This window comes from Mus musculus, chromosome 15 (assembly GCF_000001635.26).
Source record: "Mus musculus strain C57BL/6J chromosome 15, GRCm38.p6 C57BL/6J".
Lineage (NCBI taxonomy): Eukaryota > Metazoa > Chordata > Mammalia > Rodentia > Muridae > Mus > Mus musculus.
The window spans coordinates 94520029-94543568 of record NC_000081.6 but is presented as its reverse complement, the minus strand read 5'-3'; the positions used below and the strand labels follow the sequence as shown (position 1 = coordinate 94543568).

Below are 23540 nucleotides of genomic sequence, written 5' to 3'. Positions count from 1 at the left end.
CCAACCGGAGCCTGTCCCTTTAAATGTCCCTGTAAGAGGCTAGGCGGCGGAAAGGCTTCTGGGCATGCGCACTGTGTCACTCGGCGGACCACTTTCTCACGGAAGCGAGGTAGAGCTCACAGAGTCTATTAGGATGCCGGGTCACCGGTGGATCCAAGACTGCTGGACCGGGGAGGGAGGCGTGGTGGCGGCGCCCAGGGAGCGGGGTGGGGTTGGGGTGGGAGTCCCTCTGCAGCCTCGGCTCGCCCCGCGGAGCGGAGGAGGAGCTCTTGCCACCCTCGCCCCCACGTGCCCTGTCTGCCCGCCTCTTGACTAGCTGCTTGACTGCCATGCCTTCGTGCTGCACTGTCCCCACGTGTAGCCTGGAAAGCCGTCCTATGGTCTTTCTTTTCCAACAATCCCTAGGGTTCCGAGGACCCCTGTGGACTTGGTCAGAGCTGACTGCTGATTTCCATCTGCCATTAGAAACAACTCCACGGGGGCAGATGCCAACCTTTGACAGGGTGTTCACTATCTTTCCTTGTCAGCATTACTTCAGCTGTATTCTCCCTATCCCCTCTGCTCTGTGTCAGGGCTTCCCCCTTCCCCCCCCCCCCCCCAGTGCCCGTCTTGATTGTACTTGCACGTGGTATTTCTACCCCGCTTCTGTCTCTTGAACTATTTCCAAAGTCAAGTAGCAGTTTATTATATACCATTCCTGATTATCATAGACAAAAGTTAACACTTCTTTCTTTCTTGTCACCATTAACGCTCTTACTGTGTTCTACTTGTATCTGTTCAACTAGTATCTACTGCAGACCTACTATGTCCTTGGTGCTGTTCTGAATATGGGCTAGTCAGAATTCTGGCTCATGTGGAACTGACACTTTAAGTTGAAGAAGATGGACAGTAAATAATGAACACATTAGCTAGTCATGCTATACAGGAAATTAAATCAGTTTTTTTCTTTGTGTGTGTGTGAAAGAAAAGAAAACAGGTTCCTAAAGCTTATAGATGAATCCTATAGATTAGATTATTGGTGGGTGAAAATGTCTGAGGATGTAGATGATCAATTACTTGTAAAGTCTGGGAAATACAAGAGCTAGGCAGTGAAGCTGCTCTCTCAGGGCTCCGTGTGTCGTGGAGAGAGTAGATTGTGTGAGGACTGTGATTCATTCCCTATAGAATTGGCCTTGGGCCGCTGCTCCAAGAAAACACCATGAGACTTTCTTTTCTTCTATGCCAGTGACTTGGTAGAAATTCCCTTTCATTAGCTTGAGATGTTTGTATCTTTCCTGTAGAGAATTTAGAACAAGATGAGGGACCAGGACTGACTTATCCGACCTTGAAGTGTACAGAGAAGTTCACGTAACTATTTATTATAGACTTTCCTTTCTTATCCTTCTTCGTGATCTAATTTCCAATGTATAAAAACACTACCACAGTCTCTGAAGTTTGCTCCAGGAGATTTTGAGGTTCTGAGGATGACAATCATTGTAACAACAGTCCTATTTTCTTCTCCCTTCTTTGTAGGTCTAATGATACTATTTTTCAGATAAACTTGAAATTGACCCATTTTATGTTTTTGTTTTTTTTTTAACTTTTGTTTGTTTGTTTTTCCAGGACAGGGTTTCTCTGTATAGCCCTGGCTTCTGGCTATCCCCTGGTCTGTAGACCAGGCTGCCCTTGAACTCTGCTTCCTGAGAGATGGAATTAAAGGTGTATATCACACCACCTGGCAAATATAAACATTTTGTCTGTTTTTGAGACGGTTTTTTTTGTTGTTGTTTTTTGTTTTTGTTTGTTTTGTTTTTTTCGAGACAGGGTTTCTTTGTGTAGCCCTGGCTGTCCTGGAACTCACTCTGTAGACCAGGCTGGCCTTGAACTCAGAAATCTGCCTGCCTCTGCCTCCTGAGTGCTGGGATTAAAGGCGTGCGCCACCACGCCCCGGCTTTTGAGACAGGTTTTTGACACAGGATTTCTCTGTGTAGCTGTGCATTTTGTTTCTTTTTGAGACAGTATTTCTATGTGTAGCCATGGCTGTCCTGGAACTTGCTTTGTAGACCAGGCTGGCCTCGAACTCACAAAGATCCACCTGCTTATGCTTCCCAAGGGCTGGCACTAAAAGTGTGCGCCTCCTGACAAGTTTAAACATTTTTAGTAGGCTTATTTATTTTATCATACGTGCTTTGTGTATATGTATCAATGAGCACCATGGGTGTGCCTGGGGGCTGGTGGGTGGTGGAGGTCAGAAAGGGACAATAGATGCCAGGACATGGAGTTAGGGATGCTTGTGAGCTGCCATGTGGGTGCTGGGGAACTGAACTTGTGGTCCTCTGCTAAGGCAACATTTCTCCAACCCCAAATTGACCCATCTTAATTCTGGATAATAGGAGCTTGGAGTGAATGGGAAATCAAGATACAAATTGCTACTTAGGTCACAAAATTGGCCTGTCAACTCTGCTTGCTGTAGGCAAGTCGAACCATAAAATAAGTTAGTGTCTTCTAGGGAGCATAGACTTGAGAGGGAGAGAACTGAGTGGATCTTGGAGACCGCTTTGATTCTTCTTATCTGCAAGCGTTTCTGGTAGCTGAGTGTGCGGTCTCTCTTGTAGGCACCGTGAAGGATGGCAGAGGACACAGATGGTGGCATCAGGTTTAACTCCTTGTGTTTCATCAACGATCACGTGGGCTTTCAGGGCAGCATAAAAACCTCACCCAGTGACTTCATTGTTATCGAGATCGATGAACAGGGACAGTTAGTCAGTAAGGCCACCGATGGATCTCTCTATGAAATTAGTAAAATACAATCTGAACCGAGCAATTCTGTCAAGAAGCCAAAGTTAAATATTCAGAATGTATCCTTAGAACATAAAAATAGTGAAGGAGCTGCTGACTTGCCCGGGTGCTCGGATGGTGACCGGAGCCATCAGTCTGACTCCGAGAAAGAAAACAGTGTCAACAGTGTGACTTCTAAATGTGAAGAAGAAAGTGTTGATTTATTACGTTCACTTTTAGATGAGAAAACTCACACATCGCTGGGTCAGTTTGCCTGTGACATCAAAAGGATGTGGAATTCACAAACTGAATTAACTGAGCCATCTCCTGAATTGTCCCTAGGCAAGATCCTTGACAAAAACCGCAGAGCTGTTCTGCACAGTGCTGTGAGGCAGGCCTTTCCTTTTTTGATCACCGTAGGAAACCAGGGTGAAGTTGTTGTAAAACCAAACCGTGAGTGTAAAGAACTCTGCCGTCTGGTGTCGGAAGAGGAGGCTCTTGGCTTTTTCAAATATTTGGACGCAAAGAAAGAAAATTCCAAGTTTACCTTTAAGCCGGATCCGAACAAGGATCACAGGAAGGCTGTGCACCATTTTCTCAACAAGAAGTTCGGAAACCTGGTGGAAACCAAATCTTTTCCCGGGCAGCACCACAGTGCTGGGAACCCAGACTCAGCCATAACTGTAAGATTCCGGGAAAAAGCACGCGGGAAGAGATCTCACCCGGAAGGCTGCGAGAGAGGAAAAGCTGTGTACACAGGTAACTTAGTAACTCATCCTTTCCTTGTGTAAAATTTGTGAACGGTGGATCATTTGAATAACGGGACCTGGTCATAGAGCTAGTGTAAAGACTATATGGACTGACTGATTGGGGGAAAGATGAAGCCTTGCCTTGTATGGTCAGTGTGAAAACGAATTTCATAAAACGGCATCTATACCGAACAGTCACGGGTGTGGAAAGCTGACGCGATTGTTTTGTGCTCGAGCAGTTTTGAGAGTAATGATTTTCCTGTTTTCAGAATAATGTCAACCATGATTAAGCATTTGGAGGTGAGACGGCTCTATTGCCATGCTTAGAAAGGGAAGAGAGACTCTAAAGTGCAAGATGCTCCCCGTCTCTCTCTCTCTCTCTCTCTCTCTCTCTCTCTCTCTCTCTCTCTCTCTCTCACACACACACACACACACACACACACACACACACTTGTCTTATCAGGCAGGGGTGCTCACACTTCAGCAAGTATTGTAACCCCTCTGCCGTATTGTTTTCTGAGTTCTGTTTCAGTTTCAGATTCAGAAGGCTTAGAGTGGAAGTTCCTCAGTTTCCCCCAGGCAGCATTTCCTGCCGATCTGGCATGGAGAATGTATCTTGAGAATTCCTGCTTTAAGGGCTATAAGGTCTCTCAAAGGCTGAATGGATCCGATGAAATGTCAGAGGACAGGTCTGGGGTTCATTGGTCACTATATGGTACTTGAGGGATAGAAAGTGTTTCCAGTGAGCATGTCTTATAAATTCATCTAGCAGACATTCAACAGTAGGCACACATGCAAACGGCACAGGGAAAGAACCGTGCCTCACAGGATTCTGGTGTGAGCGAGCCCTTCGAATTTGAAGTGCTGTGGGCTTGGTTTTGCATAGCAGCAGTTCACTCAGACACAGGTGACAGGTCAGGGCCGAATTAAAGACCTGGTGCATGCAAGGCAAGCCTTCTAACCCCGAGCTGCACCCCTAGCTGTTGCTTCTCTTCTTGAGACATGACCTCACTTAGCTGAGGCTGATCTCCGACACCAGCTTCGTAAGGCATCGTTAAACACTTTGGACACGGGAAATCTTTCATATGCTTAAAGCTCAGCATCCACAAAGGTGAGCGTGGGAAAAAAACGATACTATGAACGAGTTAATCTATTTTGAAGGAAAAGTAAAGGTAGGTTTACGTATAGGAAGAGAATTGCCGATTTAAAGTGATTTGCTGATGTATAGGAAGAATTGCGGATTTATAGGAAGGGATTGCATGATTTAAGTAGCTCTAAGGCTTATTTATTTCTCTGTCATATATTACATATGACTGAAGTTTCCCCTCCTTTCTTTCCCCCTAGTCTCTAACCACCCCCCTTCTTTTCTAGATCTACCCCTCTCAGAAAAGAGCAGGCCTCCCAGAGACATCTTCCAAACAAGGCATAATAAGCTGCAGTAAGACTAGGCACATCAAGGATGGACAAGGCAAGCCAGTAGGAGGATCAGGGTCCACAAGCAGGCCAAAGAGTCAGGGACAGTCACGCTCCCACTGTTAGCATTCCTGTAAGAACACCAAGCTACCCCACCGTAACACACACCCAGTGGACCTAGGTCGGTCGGACCCCTATAGTCTACCTGATCTCTGCGAGTCCCTTTGAGTAGCAATCAGTTCATTCTGTGGACTGGGGTCTCACGGTGTGTGACCCTGACCCCTCTGCTTCCTCCAATCCTTCCTCCCACTCCTCCACACGACTCCCAAGCTCCACCTAATGTTTGGCTGTGGGGGCTCTGCATCTGGTCCCATCAGTTGCGAGATGAAGTCTCTATGGTCACTGTGATGGTTCCGCTTGCTCGGTCCTCGAACACTCTGCAGACAGGACAAACTGTAGGTCAAAGGTTGTGTGGCTGGGTTGGTGTCCTGGTCCCTCCATTTGAGGCCTTGCAGAAGATAGCGGGTTCAGGCTCTTATTACTAGAAGTTTTTGCTAGGGTCACCCTCATAGAGTCTATGAACTTTCCATTGTACTGTTTCCACCTTGTCTCCCCAGTTCCAGTCATTTCTCCCAGTATCCCCCTCTCCAACACACACCTGATTCTTCTGTTCCCACCCCCACCAGTCCCCAGCCTCCCTCCTTGGAATCTAGTCTATTTCCCTTCCCAGGGAGATCCTTACGTCTCCTCCTAGGGCTTCTAACTTTTTATACTACTGGAAACAGTGCCAGTGATTTAGGTTAATGAGTCAAGATCTAAGAATCTTTTTATGCATTAGTTAGTTTTCCTGAAGTTAGAATTAATGGTTCACCAAGAGGCCAATATGATGATATCGGTGTATGAATGCAAAATGAGCAATTTTGCTTAGGTGACCTTTTATAAGAATCAAAATATCACGTATAAAAATATCTCTGCCTTCATGTGTTCATACACCTATCTATGTATTTATGTAATAACTTTACTATCCTTTAACTCAGGGAGTCTCAACCTGTGGCTTAGGACCACTCTGACTAACCTCTCTCTCCAAATATATTTACATCATGACTCATAACTATAGCAAAATTGCAGTTATAAAGTAGCAATGAAAAGAATCTTACCGGGTCCGGCTCACCACAACATGAGAACTGTGCTTATAGCTCACAGCATTAGGAAGGTTGAGAACCGCTGCTTTAAATGTTTACATTTAAACATTTAAAATATATTTTATGTAAAATTTACCATTTTATCCATTCCTGAGGGTTTTGGTTGAGAGCCTAGCCTTAATGGCTGATCGGTCTCTCCAGCCCACCATTGTCATGGACCAACTGTCCCCATTCATCTCCTGAATCTTAGCACCTTCCTATTCTGACGTCAGCGTCAATTGAATAATCACGCCTTCCTTTCAGTTCCCAGAAACCACCATTCTGCTTTGTATTAACGATTATTGATCTGTTCATATAAGCACTTGGAACCTGAGGCAGAACTGCTTTTATTGTATTCGGAAGATTGAACAGAAATGCAACCAATCAGGAGTCTTGTGTGTTGGAATGTAGGATATATGAGTGAAAATGGACTGCAACAACCTCCTCTAAGTTTCGGTGGCGAATCTCCCATAGCTGCTTCCTTCCCAGAATGCCTGTCTCTTCCCGGAAGTTCCGCCCATTCTCTCCCACTATAGGCCATTCAGCTCTTTATTGACCGGTGATTCATGTGGAGACTAGAAGGTGGATCTGTCAGCCCAGGATGTGGATTTTTAACTCACACCTTCAGAGAGTCAACAAATGTTTTGAAATGGCAGCTGAAAATGCTAGTTTTATATTTCCTTTAAAGCACACTTTTATTATTAATAATTAGGTCTATTATTTTAACCTGTTAGTTTGTGAAGAATGTGATTATGAACGATGCCTTCTTTGTAATCTAGAATGACTTTGTTTCAGCTTTTACCCTGCAAAAGGAAAATCTGGAGACGTTCGAAGCAATTGGCTTATTAGCCGTCAAACTTGGTGTTATTCCTTCGGATTTCAGTTACGCGGGCCTTAAAGACAAGAGAGCAATCACCTATCAATCGATGGTTGTTAAAAAAGTGACTCCGGAGAGGTAATAAATACAGTGTTGCTTTCTGGTAAAGTATAGGGTTAACACTCAAAATAATATTGGGACCACCTTATCTTTACTGCCAGTGTTAATTAACTGATTATGCACCAAACAGCACATTCTACATTAATAAAATAATTGTCTTCCATGTATGTAAGCACATATATGAAGTTTGGGACAGGCAAGGTGGCTCAGACATTTGGAACACTTCCTGTTCTTCCAGATGGCCCAAGTTCAGTCCCCAGCGCTCGTGTGGGGAGGCTCACACCTGCCTGCAGTCCAGCTCCAATGGAGCCAGTGTCCTTCTGTGTCCTATCCTGGCCCCTCACTCTAGACATGCGTTCACACAAACACACATAAATAAAAGAAAAAAAATCTTACAAAAATTAGGAAAGTTTAGGATAGAAACTGACAAGTGGTAGATTTGTTTATAAATTGAATTGTTTAGAAATACTGATACTATGTTCAAATATGCACGTGCATTCAGAAAAGTGTAATTGAAGACATAAAAAGTTTATAAATCTTTTTTTCCTTAGTTATGATAGTGCTTTTTATCATAAGCCCGTACGTTTAAAATATATTCTTATTAAATAGAATGCTTTGGATTCAGATTTCACTTCTCAGTGAAAAAAAAAAAAAGGTTTCGTTAGTAATCTTGTCATTTTAAAAGAAATATGTGTTCTTCACTGAGATTTAGAAAGCCGAGAGGGAGCAGCTCACAAAAGCCCGCACTGCTCAAAAATAGCTACAGATTAAACACTTAATCTGTCGTTTCCACGATGCTTTTCAGAGTGTGCACATCACAGATATGAGAATCATACAGCAACTACTACTACCTCTGTGGTTACTGTTTCTATAATAAAGTGATATGAGCATTTATGTTGAGAGATTTTCAACATAATTTCTGTAGAAGACTAAATCGAGCCTGTCCCTAGTTTTAAAACCAGAGATCCTCTCCAGCTCCTCTCTATCAATGCTGTGGTTAACATTCTCGTACTTTAGTCTGCGACCTTTGGATACTTCCCTTAAACTTCCAAAAGCCGAGTCGTGCGTCGGAATCCATCCTAACTGGATACGCTCTCCATACTTCACTACTTGGTCATAAGCTTGTTTGTTTGTTTGTTTGTTTGTTTGTTGAGACAGGGTTTCTCTGTGTAGCCCTGGCTGTCCTGGAACTCACTCTGTAAACCAGGCTGGCCTCGAACTCAGAAATCTGCCTGCCTCTGCCTCCCGAGTGCTGGGATTAAAGGCCTGTGCACCACCGCCCGGCTATTTAAGCACACGCTATTTGCACAGAGATGCTTTTCAGGCCTGTGAATAGAAGTGGTTATTATTTTGGCTTGGGGTCTGAATGACAGGAAGGAATTCAGATATCATACTGCTAAGACAAAGGCTGAGTTTTAACGCCCAAAGGCAATAGATATTGTCATTAGTTCCTAGCAAGAGAGTCGAGATTATTTTGATTTCGCTCCGGGGTGTGCAGTTTCAATGACTCTTCAAGTAGTAGCACCTAGCCGATCTAGAAATCAAGAAATATATTGAGAGGGACAGTAAGCATGCTACCAAATCACTTAGGCAGTTTTGTTGTTGTTGTTATTATTATTATTATTAATTATTATTTGTTTTCTTACAGTCCAGTCATTATTTCCCCTCCTTTCCCACCCTCAGGCAGTTCCTCATCCCATTCCTTGTCCCTCCTCCCCCCCCCTCCCCCCCCCTCCCGGTTCAAGAGGATCCCCCCTCCCCCCGGCTGACTGCCTGACCTCCCCCCCTCCCTGGGGCCTCGAGTCTCTCCACAGTTCGGTGCATCTTTTCTCCCTGAGGCCAGAACACGCAGTCCTCTGCTGTATATGTATCAGGGCCTCATATCAGCTAGTATATGCTGCCTGGTTGGTGGCTCAGTGTCTGAGAGATCTCAGGGGTCCAGGTTAGTTGAGACTGCTGGTCTTCCTATGGGGTCACCGTCCTCCTCAGCTTCTTCCAGCCTTTCCCTAATTCAACCACAGGGGTCCCCGGCTTCTATCCATTGGTTGGGTGTAAGTATATGTATCTATCTCAGTCAGCTGCTTGTTGGGCCTCTCAGAGGGCAGCCATGCTAGACCCCTGTCTGTAAGCACACCATAGCATCAGTAACAGTGTCGGGACTTGGAGTGTCCTCTTGAACTGGATCTCAATTTGGGTCTGTCACAGGACCTCCTCTCCCTCAGTCTCTTTTCCAATTTTGTCCCTACAGTTCTTTTAGCCAGGAACAATTCTGGGTCAGAATTTTTGACAGTGGGATGGCAACTCCATCCTAAGGAAAAGTTGATACTAGCTATTTGTACTTTTTTTCTTTTTTTCTATGATTCTAAAATATGTTTTTTGTTGTTATTGTTGTTTGAGTTTGAGTAAGGAAGTGTTCAAAACAGAATCTCTGATGCTGGTGGGGTTTTGGCGGGACAGACCCTGAGAAGGAAACAGAGAAGTTGGGACAGCTTGAATGAAGGAGAAGGCTTTTCCCCTAAAACATTTTACATATTTATTTATTGTGCATGGCTGTTTTGCCCACATACATGTCTGCGTCACTTGGGAACTTGGTGTCTTTGGAGGCCAGAAGAGGGCGTTGGATCTCCTGGAGCTGAAGTCACAGATGGTTGTGAGCTCCCGAATAGGTGCTGGGAATCCATCTAGGTCCTGTGGAAGGGCAGCCAGTGTTCCTAACCACTGAGCCACCTCTCCAGCCACCTTTGGTACTTATATTTTGATAGGACTTGCCTGGTGAGTTTCTCCTTTTAAAGCCTGTATTAAATATGTAATCTGTAAATTAAGATTTAACTGTTTCTGTGCTTGATCACTTCTAGGTTGAAAAGTATCAAAGAAGAAATTGAGAAGAAGAGAATGAATGTGTTCAATATTCGGTCTGTAGGCGATTGTCTCAGACTTGGTCAGCTCAAGGGAAATCACTTTGAAATTATCATCAGGCACCTGAGAAATCAGCTCAATGATTCTGCAAACCTGACAGAGAGAATTTTGGAGGCAATAGAAAATGTTAAGGTGAGAAAACCCAGTTCTGAAATTGTTTTCTTGAAATATTCTATATTAAGAGAGACAGTGTGTGCCAATCCCCAGCAGAAGGGACGCAGACATGTATGTGGGCTTAAAAGTAACTCCTATTTTAAAATGATTCTGTCCCACAGCCCACATTGAGATATATTGATTTTGATCCTGGTCACATCCATACTTTTAACACAATTGTACACACTGGTGACAGAAAAACACCAGAGAGCCCTGTGTTAGTTATTTAACAGCTTCCAAGTAAAGCTCTTTAAATTGTGTGCTTTGACTTGTATCTAACACTCCTTAGATTGCGTAATCTGTGAGCAATCTGTTTTTCATGACTGACCTACCTAGAAATTCTACTTTTTTTCTTCTGAAAACTGTTACTAAAAATGATCTCTCCGTAAACACAGAGGATTACTGTGTACAGTGACAGACAGATAGCATTTATAACGAGGTATGCGTTGGTATTTATGAAAATATGCTGCCTAACGAGAAGTTCGCATTAGAAATGATCTTAACTTTAGACAGCTTTGTCTTTTAAAACTTTTATTTACTTAGTATTATTGTGTCTGTGTGTGTGCGTGTGCATTGCACAGATGACAGCTCTCAGGAGTCAGTTCTCGCCCTCCGCTGTGGCTTCCAGGGACCACAGTCAGGTCATCAGGCCTGCATGGGGAGTTTTGCCAACCGTGCCATTTTACCAGACAATAGACCTTTAAAAAAAAATCTCTAAATGAGAAAAGAAGTTGATCAGCTTGAAAAACAAGGATTTCTTGGCGTCTCCTTTAGAGAGTTATAGCTCTGGCTATACACTTTTGACTGTATGTAATAATTGTCCCAATTATCCTAAGGTTAACCACACTGTTTATACAAATGTGAGATAACTTTTTAAAAGCCAAAGTTTAATACAGGGAACACTTACCTTATCTGCAGTTGACTTTTACAAGTGGAAAACAGCTCCTTCATGGTGTACTGATAAAAAATTATCTTAACACCCTTTAATGACAAGCCTTGAGTTGGTAAACAGTCACGATTATCCGCTGAGCTAATGTTTACTCCTCTCATAAAGTGTATGGAGCACTCTTAATTTTCAAGAAACTCACAGATGCCCATGCATCACACACACACACGCACACGCACACACACACAGTTTTCAAACAGACCAACTTCTTCCTATTTCTTCTGAGTAACATGACATTTTTGAAGCATGGCGTCCAGAGGTGACATCTTCATCCCTCTCCAGGAAATAACAGAGAAAGAAACTGAGACAGAAGGAACTGTGTTAGTGAACAATATAAAGGAACCCAGCCCATGGGGCGGGAGAAGAAATCTGTACCTTTTTCCTGCTGTCTCCCAACAGCAGCAGAATCCCAAAGCAAGGAAGAGCTGGGGGTGGGGGCGTGGCGGGGATCCGGTGTGCAGTTTGTCCCAGTACACCTTACCTTTTTTGGCTTAGCATGTTAGGTTGTGTATGCCAGGAACTCCTCAGTAATGTAAATAGAAAGCAATTTTAAAGCTTTATCCATTTATCACTAAATTGGTTTTCTACTTTAGCCCAGGCAGGCCTCGACTCTCGCACCCCCTCCTCTCTCCCCTTTGCACATAGCCCTGAAGGTTTCCAGGCGGATTTAAATTTGCTCCCTGCTCCTTCTGGGGTGACACTGTTGAATATTTCTCGATCCACTTCGCACACCTCCGTCTGTATTATTGGTGATTACTAGATTTCTCAATTAAATATGAAGAGAGAGAATTGATTATACTATATTTATGAAGCTCTGATTTATTATATTCTGTTGTATTTATAGAATAAAGGTTTTGTGAATTACTATGGACCACAGAGATTTGGGAAAGGACAGAAAATCCAAACGGACCAAATTGGGTTGGCTCTACTGAAGAATGAGATGGTAAGAATTTTCAAAAATATCATTTTAACCTGTTGTTCATATTTATTACATATGCTTACTGCACATATGTGCACGCATATATGCTCACACATACTATGCCTTGTATCTATCATTGGAGATTTATTAGACAGCTACCGTATTCTTGGATTTACATTACAGGAAAGCAGAGTATACACAATAGCTTTGTGTTTAGTTTTTGTCTGAGAAGACAGACCTGACCAGTGATTGCTTGAATCTATAACTGAATAAGAAAATCATTGTAGAAGAACTCACAACTCCACAGATCAGGCAGTGACATACCTCTACCTTTGCTGAGTTCTGCTCATATACACCAGACTGGATACATGTGGGGGAGGACTGTGCAGGCATAGGTACCAAGGGAGGGCATCATGGGAGCCAACTTGGAGGCCTGTTCCTGTAGCTGGCACACCACATATTCTTTCCTGGCTTACAGCACAACCTTGATAATCTTTACATTCTGTGAGTCAGTTTACAGGACACCATGACCAAGAGCAACCTGTGGAGGAAAGGGTTTGCTTGGCTTTCAAACATCGTCCATCACCAGGGGAAACTAAGGCAGGAACTCAGGGCAGGAATCTGGAAGCAGGAACTGAACCAGGGGCCTGGAGGAGTGCTGCTTACTGGCTTGCTCCCGTGGCTTGTTCCTCTTGGTTTTTTGTTTGTTTGTTTGTTTGTTTGTTTGTTTTGTTTATGTAATCCAGGGCCACCTGCCCGAGAGCAGCACTGCTTACAGTGAGACAGGCCCTTTCCACATTATTCATTAAATCAAGAAGATGCTCTACAAACTTGTCAGCAGGCCAATCTGATGAGGACATTTCCTCAGTTGAGGCGCCCTTTTCCCAGATGATCTGGGCGTGTGTCAAGTTGACAGGAAATTAACTAGCACCAGATGCATTAGCTTCTAATGAGCAATTGTTTGGATCAGTGCTAAGATTTATCTGTTTATTTAATGTATGTGAGTGCACTGTAGCTGTACAGATGGTTGTGAGCCTTCATGTGGTTGTTGGGAATTGAATTTTTTAGGAACTCTGCTTGCTCCACAATCCCGCTTGCTCTGGTTGGCCCCACCGACTATGTTCTTGGAAAGAGGTTCTAGTGTACATACAGTGATACAGTGACAGGAACCAAGTAGATACCTTTCTAAATTAAAACAAAAAAGAAATGGCATATATATGTCTGGTTTGAAATAAACTATTAGAGTGTTCACACACACACACACACACACACACACACATATATGACTACCCTGTATCTGACTTCAGACACACCAGAAGAGGGCATCAGATCCCATTACAGGTGGTTGTGAGCCACCATGTGGTTGCTGGGAATTGAACTCAGGACCTCTGGAAGAGCAGTCAGTGCTCTTAACTGCCGAGCCCTAGATAAATCATAGAAAGTTGGCACTTTCTATTATATTTTGCCAGTGTCAAGGACAGCTTGCCAAAATCAGTTCTCCTCCCACCATGTGTGACCTGGGGACTGACGTCAGGTCATCAGGCTTGGTGGCACGCGCCTTTATGTACCGAGTCATCTTGCCAGCCATAGCTTGTTTTGTAAGACCCAACACTTCAAGTACTCTGAGGATATAAGCGAAACTAGAGGCTTTGGCGTTCTTGCTTCCCTCCCGGTTTCGTCCGGCGTTGGCCAAGTCTGTGTGTTTACGTCATGCCTTTGTGTTCGTGTTCTTATTTCAGCTGAGTAAAAAATGGCAGAAAAGGGAGCTGTCCTCACATACATAAAATAAAAAGAAAGAAAGAAAAGAATGACGGAAATGTGATTACAGAAGTGCTGGGGGGGGGGGCGCTTTCCCCATGTAATAGTTTGGTTGTTACATTGTATGTTACTTTGTATCGAAGGTCATCTCTACATGTGAAGCTGAAGTGTTTGAAGCTTAAGGAGGAAATTGCAGCAACATTTTCAGCCCCTTAAGGATGCCCAAGAATTTGCCTCTTTTTTTTTTTTTTTAACGTAATCGGTTATTTTTAAAAACAGGTTTACTTGGTTAATTTCTCCAGGTGAAGGCCATAAAATTATTTCTTACACCAGAAGACGTGGATGATCCTGTCAATAAAGCAAAGCAATACTTTCTCCGAACTGGTACGTAGGTTTCTTTACTGATCTGTAGTAGTACAGGCACACACTAACGCCCCGCACGGGCCTCTCCTCCAAAGTGCACACACTAAGAAACAGCAGAAACAGCTGAGCTGGGAGACCAAAGAGACCGAAGAGATGGATAGGAGGACTTTGCGTTGCGAGCCATTTTATAGCCCGACACAGGTACTTCATTTTGGCCACCTCACTTGGAGTTTTGTCTATCCTAACTGTACCTTGGGGGGTAAGGAGAGGCAGGAAGTACTTCCTGAATTTCCCTTCGCTATAGGAAGTCCTAGAGGGGGTGATAGGATAAACCACAAGTGAGGAGTGGGGTGTCTTTGGCAGGCTGTGGCAAGCAAGGTACCCCTGAGAATTTATACCAGGCAACAGAACTGGTGTGAGAGGTTTATTGGGGGAGGGGAGAGCTAAGGGGGACATGGCGGGACATGGCAGGGGGAAAGAGACAGACAAGAAGACAGGGAGACAGAGAAAAGGGCAGGGAGAGGGGAAGGGGGAGGGGGAGAGGGAGAGGAGAAGGCAGAGAGGGATCTGGAGTGGCTGGAGGCCCTTTTATGTGAGGTACTCGCCTGGCAGGAGGTGATGACATAGCAGCTGCTAGGTCCCTGGGAGCAGGCCAGTGGGATAGCCTAAGCTAACAGGGAGTCCACTTCACACCTGGGGCCACCAATGGCAGTAGGACCCCAGCAAGCATCGCAGCCCCTGACTGGGTCTGCGACCTCGAGTTTCTTAGAATTGTTTCTGAGGGGCTGTTGTGTATTCCTGGCTCCACTTTGAACACTTCAGTCTGATGTGTATATACAGAATCGTTCACAGGTGCACATAGGCAGTGCGAGTCTCCTGCCAAGGATTCTGTAGCTTTAGCACACCCAAGAAGTACCCAGTACGTTTATCAAATACCAGTCACGAGGCCCTCCGTGAATATGGTGTTTGGAGCTCAGCAGTGTACATTTTAAAAAGCGTCCCATTAGCTAGGCTACAGATTGCTGCTGCTGATTCTGCTGATGTTCCATTGGATGTCCACAACTCTTCCTTAGGAACTCCCAGACCCCTCCAGCAGGCCCGATTACTTGATCCTTGGTGATGGGTTCTTTTTGTTTAGCAGTCTTCTGAATTAGATTAACTCTGCTCTAAGTGAAGGGGTCTGGTCAGCCATTCCTATTGCTGGGTTCATTTGCCATTTCTTATTTTTCAACGAGAAGAAAGGCTTAAAAAAAAAAGCAAGCTTTTTCAAGCATAATTGGGTTTAATCAGTAGTGCTCAGTGTCTCCACAAAGGATTGCCTTTCATTTATGCTGCCTGGAAAGGCATCCCACAAGCAGCTCTGCAGTGGGAGTGGCTACGGCTGATTTGTTCTTCATTTCAGAGGATGCCAAAGGCACTCTTTCACTGATGCCCGAGTTCCGGGTTCGAGAGCGTGCGCTGCTGGAGTCATTGCATCGCTTTGGAGTGACGGAGGAAGGCTGTGTCCGGGCCTGGTTCTCCTTCCCCCATTCCATGCGTATATTCTACATCCACGCATACAGTAGCAGGATTTGGAACGAGGCAGCATCTTACAGACTGGCAGCCTATGGACCCAAGGTGGTGGAGGGGGACCTGATCTGCTCGGATGAAGATGCGGACAAGCATTTCCCAAGCAGTAAAGTGAGTACCCGCCACCTGAGGTGACTCGCCACACCGGGGATGGTAACTCTGTTTGCTTGACTCCTTCTGACCACTGAGAATCAACCCATGTTACTAAGCAAAGAAACAGTCAGAGAGAGGTACAGAGTAAAAGGTGGTAAAGTTTCCCCTAAAGAGCACACTTCCAAAGACACACACACACACACACACACATACATACATACACATACACATACACACACACACACACATTCATACATACACACACATACAAACACACATACATACACACATATACACACACAGACACATACATACACACACACACATACACACATACACATACACACACACACACATTCATACATACACACACATACAAACACACATACATACACACATATACATACACACACACACATACATATACACACATAAATACAAAGACACACATGTACACACACACACATATACACACACACACACACACACATACACACACACACATACACACACACATACACACACATACATACACACACACACACACACACATACACACACACTTCCAAACACACACACACACACACACACACATACACACACATTTCCTAATACACACACATACACACACACACACACACACCCCTGTACATGGTCTGCACAGGGCGGTCCTCTTAAAAACAAGAGTGAGCCGTCCAGAGCGGGCACGCCCACACCCCTCAGCTAGGTGCTCTCTCTTCCCCGTCCTCCTCAGCCAGCATGTGCCCTCCAGCTTCCTCTCTGCTTTCCCCCCAAGAAAGTTCCGTCATGATGCTATGAGGATATGGCATGCTAGAAAACTCGCTTTTCCCATTTCTTCCCTGTCCAGCTGGCATTTTTACCTCCTTGAGTTCGAACTAAATTAGTGAAGCCGAACCCCGTGCTTCTCTTAAAGTTCAAATAGTAGTGTAAAACAAAAGGAACAAAGAGTTTTCCTCTGACATTATCTTAAGTCAGTTTCAAAACGTGGTTAAAAACAGGGACGAGGCCCTGAGCGGTAGGTACTTCATCCCGAACACTGTAAAATCGTTAGGTTTTGGGGAGTAAAGGGTTTCAGATAGACAGTCCTTTAACTCCCATTCTATAGAAATGAGAGCTGAGGCCCAGATGGGAATCACCAATGTAGCTTACCTAAAAAGACCTAGGAGTCTAAGCGGGTCTGGAGGAACCAGAACGTAGATCTAGGAGTCAGGTGATAGAGATACATCACGCCCAGCACTTCAAAACTAGAGGAAAGGTCGACTCTGAGCTTTGCCTAAAGAAAGCTTCACCTAGATGAACACTGGACTCCGTATCTACAAATAGTTTCAGGTAATACAAATCTACTTCAGACTAATAAGAAGAGAACCCAGCATGGAGTTATCGGCCCAACTTCTGAAACCCATGATCTATTCAGGCACCGAAATGTCTCAACTCCGACCTCTGCAAGAGTAGCAAGCTCTCCTCACAGCCGAGCATCTCTCCAGCTGAGAACGGCTTGCTCTGTGATGCTGTGAGCCAAGCTTTTTAAGCGTCATATATCACACACCTCCTTCCTTCCCTTCCTGTCCACGGCGCCTACAACCATTCTCTGAAACAAATACTGGCAAACAGCACCCTGGGTACAATATGGCTGTTTCCTGGGGATTGGGTGGCTGAAGGGCAGGGCTGGCTCTGCAGAAGCAGACGTTCAGTTCGGCAATAATTCATTGGTGTGGGAGGAAAGCCTTACCTCACAGCGGCCACGGCTACAGCTTGCCCACTTCAGTAGTGTGTAGTCAATGCAGAAAGGACCAGTCTGTTTTTATGTAGTGGGCTTCTCTGGAGATGGGGATTATAAAGAGATGGTGTTTGAGTGTACGTATATTCAGTGTGTGAGTCAGAGTCAGGGAACAGTGAGGTAGGTAGAGCACTTGGGAGCTACTCATTTCCATTGTATTTTATAAAACTAGGTTCATCTGGTGACCAAAGAAGAGGAGTCAGCGCACACATATGCACTGCACCAGGTAAACGTGGTGACAAGTCACTATCACTTTAAACGTGGTGACAAGTCACTATCACTTAGATTTAAATAAGCTTGTCGGCTAGAGACAAATCTGATCCCCCCCTCCCCCTTCTTAGGTAACTTTTAGATTAAGTAATGATTTATATCCTAGTGACTTATGCTTCTTTGATAAATTTATGCTTATAACAGATTTATTATGCTATCATTTACATCCTAAAAGTTTAATTTATGTTTGCTTCTGATAAGCAGATATAATCATACGAACACTGAGACCTGTAGTAAGAGCAGTTCACGTCTCACTCAGACTTCCCAGAGTTCACGTCTCCCTCCAGTGTTTCCCAGCGTCTGACCGTTAGTCCTGTTTCCAGGGTTGCACTAATCCTGCTTCACGAGAATCACCAATTTACTTTTGATTTTGTCTTACCGTGCTCTGCCCTTGGAGTAAAATGTCACATAAATAGTGCCGCACAGCATCTATGTGGCCTTTGTCGGACCTTCCTACACCCCAGCTTCTAAGTCTGTAGGCCATGACCCCACCGCGGAACGTGGGAGCTGTGAAACCTTCGGTGGCAGCCGAGGTTTCTGAGTGCACACTGACAGAAAGTTAGCCAGACACCAAACGCATAATGCACCCAGGGTGTTTGTAGAAGCGTTCACTGTTCACCAGTGTTGTGTCATGTGACCTCACTGCAGACCAGGTTCTGCGTCACAACACACGGCTCTGCACTGTGAGCACTGCATGCTCAGCCATGCAGGTGGTGATGATGAGGAGGATGTTAGTGATGGTGATGATGGTGGTGATGTTGATGTCGCCTGAAACACCTCAGCTCAGATTCCAGGCTATTACATATTAACCATTGTAGGTTTTACTGTACTTACAAAATTTTTCTGTTTTCAAAAAACGGATGTCTTACTTCTGGAAAACAAGGACTTAATCTTTTTCTAGCATCATCCGTCAGCATGTAAATATCAGGTTAACGTATGCTTGGGCTGTATCACACTAGAACACATGATTTTAAAAGTTGCTGTTCTGGTTGCTGACTTTTAAGAGCGACAGTCAGCTGATATTGACCTGGGATTAGGACGGAATTTTCAGCAGTTTCTGAGATGGCTCTAAGTATACTTCTGCCATTCTGTGCTATGTGTCTGCATATGTGTGAAGCAACACGCTTGGCGGTGAGGATTGTAGAATACAGATATCCGTCAACTCTGGAAAACACTGAAGACACTTCTGTCCCACACTTTCAAATATGCAGCCAAGATTTAATGCTCCCGATGAAATAAACAGCATTAATCTCATTAGCACGCAGATTTCTTTAATAATTTAATGATAATTGTCTTTAATAAATGACAGAGTTATATGCATAACAAAAAATCATCCTGAGATATAACTTGTATGATTTATTACCAGCCAATTTCTGGCTTCTATGCCAATTTTAAAGAGTTACATACCTAGGGTAACATACAAATTTCTTGGATAATAAGGGTTACAGTTGAACCATGTTTCAGAAGCCCAGCCGTAGCCCAGGCTAGGTTCATACCCTGCTTCAGCCTTCTGCATGCTGACCTAGACCCTAACGTGCCTGGCTTATACATTTGATGCCTTTTGCCCATTTTTCTAAACACCTTTTCACATTGAAGTGTAGTGTCCAGAAGTCAGCAGAGGGGCCACCCTTAGGGAGCACGGCTTTACTCACGGACATGCAGCCAACAAAACAAAAATACTCTCTGGTGCCTGTTTGCTTTTCAAAAGAAGGAATCAAATTGTCACCCAAGTTAGCAGGGCTAGCAGTAGAGACTGTCCTGTGTGTCACCGAAGACTTCGCTTGTAGGCTTGCGTGCTTTCAGAGAGTTGGTCTTTACTGGATACATAAATTTGTTTTTGAATTACGGTTCCCCCAGTGATATCTGATGCAAGCTGATTACCACAGCTCTCCTGACTGCTTGGTTTTAGCTAGCTGTTTTCTTTATCAGATAACATTATAGCTAGCCTAGGTAACACCCAAAACAAGCCAGCTGTCCTATTTATAGCCTGACACTGTCTCTACAAAGCTGGGGGCCAGTCATACAGGTGAGAGATATGGTCGCGTATCTTTCTGAAGGCTAATCCACAGGCCGTGGTTTCTCCCTCCCCTCCCAGGTAGTTCTGCCCGTGCTTGGATACAACGTTCAGTACCCGGAGAACCAAGTAGGGCGGTGGTACCAAGAAGCCCTCAGCAGGGACGGACTGCAGGCCTGTAGGTTCAGGGTGCCCGCCCTGAAGCTGAACGTACCCGGATGCTACAGGCACATCGTGAAACACCCCCGCAACGTGTCACACCGACTAGTCCATCCTGACCCCGCCACCGAGGAGGCCCGAGTGGAAGGTCCCCACTCCGATGATACAGCCTCATCGCTGTCCTTGTCCTTCGACCTTGACGCTTCGTGTTACGCTACTGTTTGTCTGAGGGAAATGATGAAGGGCGACATTTAAGCTCACACACCCTGATGTCACCGCGTGCGGGGCATTCGGAAGCAAGGGTAGCCGCGGTTCCAAGGGCTCTGCCTTGAGCTTCGCGGTTCTCGCTCCTCACTTTTCACAGTGTCCTGAGAGGTCGGGGTGTGATGTATTAACGTAAGCACCGGTGTCTTAAGTTTAAAGCTATATGACTGTGCTCTCTAAGGTCATGCTTCAGGGATTTTTCTCCGGTCGTGAAAGTTCTAGGTCTTTGGAGCACCACTCTGAGCACGGGCTGCTCCACGCCACTCTTGAGAGGTGGAGAGAGAACAGCGTCCGCGCTGCTTGGAGAGGTGATGGCGAAACCTCGGTGCTTTTCTCCCGCACTGCCTCCTTTCCACCGCGAAGTGGCTGGTGTGACACCGTGCAAGGGCAGTATCTGTTCTCATAATGTATTTATGAGATACTGAAGATTTTATTTAAAATTTTTATACTAGTTTTTTTTTTTACCTGTTTTCCTAACCGTTTGTTGTTTTCTACCACCTAAAACTCAGATTTTATACTCCTGTCGGTACCCACGTTCTATTTCTAACACATACCAACGACATTGGAAATGGTAGTGATTCTCTTTGAAAAATAAAGACATTCTCGATTTCTTGAGTTACTATCGAATTGTCTCTATGTTTTATGCTGCAAAAAAGAAAACATATTGTCCATTTGGAATGTGTTGGCTTGCTTTAATTGTCCCACACCATAAGTCATCTTTAACAGCATGATATCATTTAAGTTCAGGTAGAGAGGTGACGTATTTACCAGGAAGACTTTTCCCGATGATCATTTCATTGCCAGTAATATATCGTGATGAAATTTAAAAATCTGTGTGGAATATTGCAGACCAGCAACAGCAGATTTTTGTATGTCTATGCTAAATTATACCCATTTAAGGAATATTAGAGCTAGGAGATAAAATCCAAAAGAAGCAAAAGTTTTCTATGGAATGCAAAATGTGATTTTTGCTGCATTTTCTTCTGTATCGGTGGAACTCAACCTGTGTGGGTCATGACCCCTTTGGGGGTCAAATATCAGATACCCTGCATTTCAGATATTTACTTTATGATACATAACAGTAGCAAAATTACAATTAGGAAGTAGCAACAAAATAACTTTATGGTTGGGGGGTCATCACAGCCTGAGGAACTGTGTTAAGGGGTCACAGTGTTAGGAAGGCCGAGGACCCCGGTTCTGTATATTAGAGAGCGAATCAGAAGTCAACTCAAAGTCCACCCGTAAAGAACATAAGTGAGATGAGCTGAGTCAGATCGTTAGCAAGCGTAGTTACTATAGTCGCTGATGCACATTTAGTAGCATTAGAAAATGTTTTAGAGGAGCAACACACATATTTGACACATGCCGTGCTCACCAGTGAAGCTTATTTTAGTGCAGACAAAGCTCCGTTCCAGGCATCGCATATGCTAAGCAAATGCAGTCTCTCAGCTATATTTGTATTTCTTTCAGTATCCTTTCAATTAAAAAAAATTATAAAAGAATGTTAAAACAAAAACAAAACCCATAGCCACTGGGGACCAGCTGCCCCAGCTCCTGTTTGTTCAAGACCCTGTGCTTCCTGATCAACAGTAACAGAGGGGACATTAACACAGATACCACTGTCATCAGTTAATGTAAGTACCGTGTGTTGAGAAGAGGCCGGGAACTCCACTGCTGTTACACGTCTGCAGGCACAACTTGGAAGAGAAGAAAAGAAAATGGCATTCTATTAAGATGATGAGTATTCAATTATATGTATATATATATATACATATATATATACATATATATACATATATATACACACACACACATATATATGTCAATTTTATGTGTGTAATGTAATAACTATATATATATATATATATATATATATATATAATGGCCATATATGATAGGATATTACATGGTATGTCATATGATATTACATATCATCTTTGTTACCTTTCTGTTCCTGCCAGGAAAAACCTTAACAAAAGCAATTTAAACGTGAAAGGGTTTATTCTGGCTCCCAGGTCCAAGGTGCAATCTGTCATGGCAAAGAAGTCATGGCAACAGGATCCCTGAGGGCTCAGGTCACCACAGTCAGGAAGTAGGGAACAGCAGGGATACTTGTCACTCACATCCTCCTTTTTATACAGTCCAGGATCCAAGCACTGGGAATGGCGCCGCCTGTTGTGGGTGGGGCTTCTTGCCCCAATCCCTCTAAACAGGATAATTCTTCACATGTGTGCTGAGGGTGGTTGTCTTCAAGTGACTCTAATCTCCTAAAATTGACAATCGAGATAACCCATTACAGCTGCTTCAGCAATCTCAAAATACAAATGAAGTTGGATATTATGGTACCGTTAGTTTTTAAAGTGGCCCTCATGATTTTAGCGATGACTGAAAATGAAATGATACTCTATAAAGTAGCAAAACTTGGGAGGGGAGGGATATTTTCATTCCCTCAGTGAAATTATATTTTATGAATTAAATATGAAAATCAGTTATATAAAACTTAACCTAGTGTTCTTTTAAATAGCATTTCTTAGAGCCTGTCAAGCATTTAAAACATGCTGTCATCAATATTCCTGTCTTGGCCTGTAGGTGGCACTGTAAGCTTATATTTCTCATACAGTAAACGGAGCCAGCAAAAAGCATATCTTTGTTATCCATCATAACTAGAACATTATTTAGCTGTTACGCATACCGAAAGTCGTTCCATTTAACAGTATTTGGTATGAAATATATTTTTTAATTCCAAGGACCTTATTATGTCTTAAGAACCAACTGATGATAGCTTCATAAGCATAACCTTTGCTCTAGTTTTAATTACCAAGGTTACATTTGAGACTAATGGTGCGTAAGGACCAGGAAGGTGAACAGTCTTAACTTTGAGGTGTTTTGCTGTATTACCACAGTCAGGGGGTGTGAACCCCCGGCCTTGCTCACCCTAAGCAAGTGCTCTGCTGGCTGAGCTGAGAGCCACACCGCATCTTATCAAGGCACAACTGCCTTGTTTTTGTTTGTTTGTTTTGTAACTTGTAAAAGTTGAAATCTCGGTAACTTTAGACACAGTTAACATTTATTAGCGTTGTATAAGTATCTCTCATATTAATCCATACTCATCCCAACCCCCATTGGGAATGTAATATTTCCTGCTTTGGGCAGTTTAGAAGCCTATCTGAGTGATCTGTCTCAGATCAGACAAGATGTGGTGTGGAATTGAACTTGACCATGCTTCCTAGGTGTCTTACATAAGGTCACTATTGCAAAAGCAAGTTGGGGAGGAAAGGGCT

The 23540-nt window shown here is 43.9% G+C and overlaps 1 protein-coding gene across 2 annotated transcripts; it reads left to right on the top strand.

The window, feature by feature from the left end:
- The first annotated feature begins 34 nt into the window (after nucleotides 1-34).
- Nucleotides 35-20929, top strand: Pus7l (pseudouridylate synthase 7-like). Of its 2 annotated transcripts, none has more exons than XM_006521544.4 (9): nucleotides 35-109; nucleotides 2998-3516; nucleotides 6896-7055; nucleotides 9893-10085; nucleotides 11897-11995; nucleotides 14032-14113; nucleotides 15495-15772; nucleotides 17725-17778; nucleotides 19918-20886. In XM_006521544.4, the coding sequence occupies exons 2-9, from the start codon at nucleotides 3048-3050 to the stop codon at nucleotides 20248-20250; spliced, it is 1668 nt and encodes a 555-aa protein (XP_006521607.1). In that variant the 5' UTR covers nucleotides 35-109; nucleotides 2998-3047; the 3' UTR covers nucleotides 20251-20886. The 2 variants fall into 2 exon arrangements, with proteins under 2 accessions (XP_006521607.1, NP_766025.1); NM_172437.3 differs by having other exon boundaries at nucleotides 62-109; nucleotides 2595-3516; nucleotides 19918-20929.
- Nucleotides 20930-23540: the final 2611 nt, after the last annotated feature.